The 6,249-nt window shown below is 32.7% G+C and overlaps 1 protein-coding gene across 1 annotated transcript; it reads right to left on the bottom strand.

Annotated features, from left to right (window-relative positions):
• Positions 1-2,076: 2,076 nt before the first annotated feature.
• On the bottom strand, positions 2,077-3,687 carry LOC121730625 (zinc finger protein 354B-like). The gene is made up of 2 exons (XM_042119750.1): positions 2,583-3,687; positions 2,077-2,433 (listed from the first exon to the last, which is right to left on the bottom strand). Exons 1-2 carry the CDS (start codon positions 3,524-3,526, stop codon positions 2,121-2,123), a joined length of 1,257 nt encoding a protein of 418 aa, XP_041975684.1. The 5' UTR covers positions 3,527-3,687; the 3' UTR covers positions 2,077-2,120.
• Between the last annotated feature and the right edge of the window lie 2,562 nt (positions 3,688-6,249).

The raw sequence follows: 6,249 nt of genomic DNA, 5'->3' as shown, positions 1-6,249 counted from the left end.
TTTCATGTTTAAATCAATTAAGTACAAACTTAAGGCGAGGATAAACCCCAATTAGTTATTCCGTGACTCCCGGTTTACCTAGTTCCAATATAATAACGAAGTGTTAAAAAATATGAGATATAAAGCACAATATTTAAAATACCTTAAACCATAAACATTTTAATAAAACGTAATACTTTGGCTGTAATTAATTTACAAACTCACCTCTGAAAAAACTCTATTTCGTCGAAATATAAGTATTAACTAGGATAATTATACATTTTATTTGAATAAATTGTTAGTAAATCTATATTAAAACTTCTTTAACCGAACAATTTTGTTTCTTAATATTTATTTCCAAAGATATTTAAAAAAAACACGAAAAATAGCGAAGATCCGCCAGAGTTGTTACAGTTTTATGCTAAGCTAAAATGAATCTTATTGCGATGCGTATACGCTTGGTCTTTGGTCACAACCAAGGTTATCGTTTTTGATTGAGATTAATCCCTGCCTTAAAGTACAAAGCTACAAAAAGAAAAACTTTTTGTAGCTTTATACTTTAAGTTTGTATATATTTGTATATTTTAGATTGTATTTTTTAGTGATTACATTTATTGTACATTGCAAACACCTTCAAATATGAGTCTGGAAAATTAATACAAATGTAAAAAATTAAATTAATACAAGCAATTGTGCTTTCTTCTTCAAGGGGGAACGAGAGGTTCCATAGTAGAAGCCGCAAAAAAAAAGATCAGTCTGGAAGTATTGATACACAGTTACTGTGTTGTAATATTTTTGATACTGAGGTCAAAATATAAAAACAATTAAAAAAAAATTCATGTGTATATTTGTGTATATTAAACTATCCACCAGCAGCTATAGTTATTATATTTTTCTGTATTATCTAATAACACACATATACATTACAATTTACTGGGCAGAGGTATTCGTGAAAGTGGCGCCGAAAAATATTTTAACAATATAAACATTTAGGTTGGGTTGCACCAGAGGCATGGTTAAAGTTAAAGTTAGAGTTATGGTTATAGTCAAATATGACGTCCTTTAGCTTTAATTTTAAACAGATAAATTCACAGATGTCTGTTGCGTTTATTTTTTTAATAGAATCTACAGTTAACGGGATTGAGGGTATAAAAAATTGAATTATCTGTAAAAATCGATAGGAAAAATATAACACTGTAAAACATAGTAAATTTTCAGGTATATGTAAGTATGAGTGGAGGTTAAATATGGCGTCCTTAGACCCAGTTTCATCAAGCAATGTTAAATAAATAATGGCTTGTTAAATCAGTTAACGGCCTGTTAGAGCTATCGAGCGTTCCACCATACGCTAATGTCATGTCAAATCACCTAACACGGCGTTAAATTTAATTCCTGCTATGGAGGTCCATTAAATATTTAACAGGCTGTTATATGAGTCAAAATAACAACTTTCAAAGACAATAATACCTATGCAATATCAATAAAAGAATCTGTTTTGACTTTTGAGTCTTTCCACCATGTTTCCGCTACGTCCTTATTATTAATTATTTTCGTAGTTATGAATAATTATTTATTTTCACTTTGTCAAAAATTCAGCCTTCGGATTTTCCTTGACATAGTAAATATACTAACTTGTATCAAAATTACCAAACCAAAATATGTAAATAAAAGTTTGTATTATGATTCATGTTTTCAGCTTTGACAGATAATAATTATTAACCTGGTAAATTAAGAAGAACTATTATAGCGTAATAAATGTATGCGATCAGTGATATTTTAATTTGGTCGCATTATCTACTATTATACTACTATGGAAGAAAGTGACATGTTGCAGCAAACATGTCGTATTAATCTTGTACATTGCAATTTCGTCGCCTTATAACAAGAATGAACAAATTGATAGTTGTTCACTCGTTGTTCACTTAACGTTGCATTTACTAATCCGCTGTTAAATTTTTACTGTGGGACATAAGTATTTTAACAGTCTGTTTAATTTTCCAAGGTCTGTTAACTAATGCCTTGTTAGGATTTAACAAACAGAGGTTGGTGAAATTGGGTCTTAGACGTCATATTTAACTTTAAACAAAGATTTGACATTTTGCACTGTAGTTATAGTTAAAGTTAGTTGGTGCAACCCAACCTTAAACACAATTATGCTTAGATAACTCAGAGCTTGGGACGCTCTCAGCACATTTTTCACACATGACCATCTCAGTATGTTCTAATAAATGATTATCATGAACTTGTTTGTTTGAGAATAATTTGCTGCAAACTTTGCACTGATGTCCCTTCTTGCTGTGTTGCTGAGAGTGGCGCAACAATGTTGCTTGGGTGGCAAAACTCTGGCCGCAGGTCTCACATAGATGACGATTGGGCTCCCTCACCTGCGCATGCCTGGACACATGTAGGTACATGTGTCTACGATCCACAGTTGTATAACAGCATACCTTGCATCTGAAATTTGTATATTCAAGTTTAATACAAAATACTTAAGAGGTGTCAAAGGACACCCAAATGGAACGAAGTTATTTCTTATTTTCAAAGACAGCTCGAGATTGTTGCTCTATTCCGCTAGGTATATTAACTTTATGGTTTCAATTTACCTGTAAAGTATTTTAGCAGGTTTATCATGGTCTTCTTTCCTATGCTTAGCCAGTGCCTCATCCCCCATAAATGTGTGGGTGCAAATGTCACAAATCTTTTCATAGGACTTTACCACATGTTGTTTCGCATGCTTGAGTAGCTCGAAATGGTTACCAAAAGTCTCCCCACATTGCTTACACAGAAAAACACACCTCAAAAGTGATGAAGGTTTTTCTGATGAATTAGAATGTATCGTAGAATGTTGCTCTAACTTAATTTTCGAATCAAAAACCTTATTGCACTGTACACAAGTCCTCACAGCGACATCACAAGTTCCTATGTGTTTAGACAGTTTTGCAACATTATCAAACTTTGTTTTGCACCCATAACATAATTTGTCCGATTTTAACTTCTTTGGTTCCTTCATTAAAAGCTCCTTGACTATATGTTTGTCGGAATCCAAAATGTCAATATCCATGGCCATTGTGCTCATTGTTTTCTTCTTGGGACTGGGTAGCTTTGTTTTAATGTTTAATCTACTCGGATCACTGGATTCGGTTTTGTCCAACATATTAACGATACAAGGAATGTCTTCTTTTCCCAGATTGTTTAGGTATTCCTCAATATTGGCAGTGTTGTTTAGAAACTCCAATAGAGAGTCGGAGTTGTACTCAGAGTCTGGCAGGGGCTGTATGACAGACTTCTCCGGTGTATTCTTAGCCGACTTTTGTATAGACGACTGGAGCCAATCATCTGAACACCGCGCGTTCAGTTGGAAGTTGTAAAAATCGTTCAACTGCGAGACGCATGATTCGCAAATTGTTTTTGGTAATTTATCGCTTTCTTCGACACTTATAGGGAGGCATGATTTAATTTGCAGTGGCAACAGAGAGTCCTCGAATATTGATACGTGTTTTGTCTCAACATCTAAACAAATCCTGCAACAGTCTTGGATATCTTCCATTTTACTTCAAAAATATTGAATTTATAAATTAAAAACTATTCTTACTATATTTGATTTTGTTGTTCATTGTAACTTGTTGTCTTGTTGAGGACTATTTTCAAGTGCAAGGCCTAAAAAAGATTCTAAAATCCGAAATCGTTTATATTCAATCTTGAAAACAATACTTAGAACAACAACAACAGTTCAAAGAGAATGTCACAGACTAAGAAGAGATACTACGTATGAGAATGTCTTTTTTTTTTTTTTTATTTATTGGGAGCTGGAAACGAGTCCTTTGCTCCAAAAAAAACACAATAATAATACAAAATACAACAGATTAAAATTAAAAAAAAGGAATGTCTTTCTTCTATGTTGGTTCTCACCACAGGCTCTCACCAATGTTCACACTAAGCACTATTTACAAAAAAAAAAAAAAAAAAAACAAAACACTACGGTACCTATTTACAATTATTTTTAAACTTTTTCCATCGTTGAGCATATATAACGGTATATACCCGCTCGCTTCACCGGACGTGAGGCGCATTGGACCAGTGGCTTCACTTTGGATACTGTAGTACCCAAGATCATTTGTCCGTCGCTTCACCTTGGACACTAGAGTGACCAAGAAGTAGAACGCCGAAAAATATATCTCTCCTGCTTAAACACGTAAAAAATACGTCTAGTACAAACATCCATCCTTTTCTCGCTAAATTTTATCATACTTTTCACCTAGATGTCGCTACGATTCATACAAATCGACGGGTGCAAAGTAAAAAGAGTCATCTACAAAACAGCAACTTTTCAGGAGAGCGCATAATAGGAAAAAATGCTCCCATTTTGTCAATTTCCGATCAAATTTATTGAAATTTTCATCATTGTTTCATTATTTATTAATGAATCCACATGTATATTTAATTTCTTCTAATTATGTTTAATTTACGAGATATTGTAGTTGTCTGCATCTACATTGCGCTTGAAAATATGACAACTGAGTTAACTACCACTTGGTCGTTTCTACGTGGGAATTAAAAATTATATTTATTAAAGTATTTTTACCGATTACTAGTACGATTATCAGTAACTATTTTTATCAGTAACTATACTTTATATTATTAAAATTATTATTAAAAGTAAGTTATATTATTAAAATATGTAGTTAAACGTTTTACATCTTAAACACACCAAGTTCAGAACATAATTGCGTAGATATCTTTTTCTACGTTGTCGATTCGGTGCAAGGTACACGATTTAGAAGGAAGTTAAAATATGAAATACTAGCTTTTGCTCGCGGCTTCGCTCGCGTGGAATTTGAAAATCGCGTAAATTGCAAATATTCCCGTAAGCTCCCTTAGAAACATGATGTTTTTCCAAGACCAAAAGTAGCCTATGTTACTTTTCATCCTTTCAATTAAGTTTATGCCAAAAAACAATACGATTTGTTTCTTCGTTAGAGCGTGAAGGAAGGACAAACAAACAAATAAATAAATAAACATATTTTCCCATTTATAATATTAGTATGGATATACTTAGGAATCATTCATTTACTTTCATAAAAATCGTATTTTCTCACAACAAAAATGAAATTCTGTGTCAATACTTTAATTATTTTAAACTAATTTAAAAATTATTCAGTATCATTATCAGTACAGGAACTATGTTGTAAATTATTATAATTTAGGCAGAGGCTTATTAAGTCTTTGTACTTGGCACTTGTAAGCATGATGGGTTCATTATAACATCATAAGCATCGCCGGACGTTTTACACCATCGGAGGGGTGCATACGATTTTTCAGAACACAAAATGAAATTTTATTTCAACGATTTCTCAATTGCTTCTCGTGATCACAGAGATCCCAAAACCGGTCAAAGATAAGTAAATAGAAAAACTTCGCGAGAACTTGCAAATGCCGGGATATGATGTTACGCAGGTTGCAATTTACCATTTCTGGACTGATGTAATTGTTTACCTAAATTTTGTCGTAATTTACGTCTCGTATCAATACACGTGTCTTTATTTCTCAATCGCCTTTTCTTTAGATCAATATTTAACTGACGTCTTTTTCTACCGTTTAACGAGGAAGGCGTAGAACATTCACTTGATGCCTCCACTGCCGAAGAAGCATCAATGGTGTTGTCTATAGAAGATTTAAAGTTTGAGAGGGACAATATACTCGATGGCCTGCTTGAGTTAATAAACTCAAGCAGGTCATAGATTATATGAGATCAAAGTATCTGTTTAATAAAAAAGAATATATAATATTTTGATCTAATACTGATAATGGACGCGGCGGACTTGAAGTGATGAACTGTATTCTGAGGGTGTTGGCGTATTTGTTAATTTGCTGAGATCGACAAATTTTCAAAATCATTTTATATTTCAGACTGAGAGTGAACTGGTGTGACTGGCCTAGAGTATTCAGATCATGGGGACTTATCTTACAAAGTTAACTTATATTCATTTGTCTTCATCGGTGACACATCAAGGTTTTCTATAAGATGTTCAATAATTTCATCGGGCAACACAGTATTTTGCTCGATAAATCTATCACTTATGTTCTGGAAACTTTCAACTTCTTTAAAAAGTCGTTTTGGACTTTCTGAACATGAAAAAACAGTAAAAAATAACAGTAACAAATTAGAAGTCAATTAATATAGCTAACAATAAGAATTAACATAAATAGGTACTCATAAACATAATAAACAATACTAATTTGCAAAAGTAAATTGAGACATCTAAATCACAA

The sequence above is a fragment of the Aricia agestis genome, chromosome 9, assembly GCF_905147365.1.
Source record: "Aricia agestis chromosome 9, ilAriAges1.1, whole genome shotgun sequence".
Classification (NCBI taxonomy): Eukaryota; Metazoa; Arthropoda; class Insecta; order Lepidoptera; family Lycaenidae; genus Aricia; species Aricia agestis.
The sequence above is the reverse complement of the archived record's forward strand: the minus strand, read 5'-3'. Positions and strand labels throughout refer to the sequence as shown.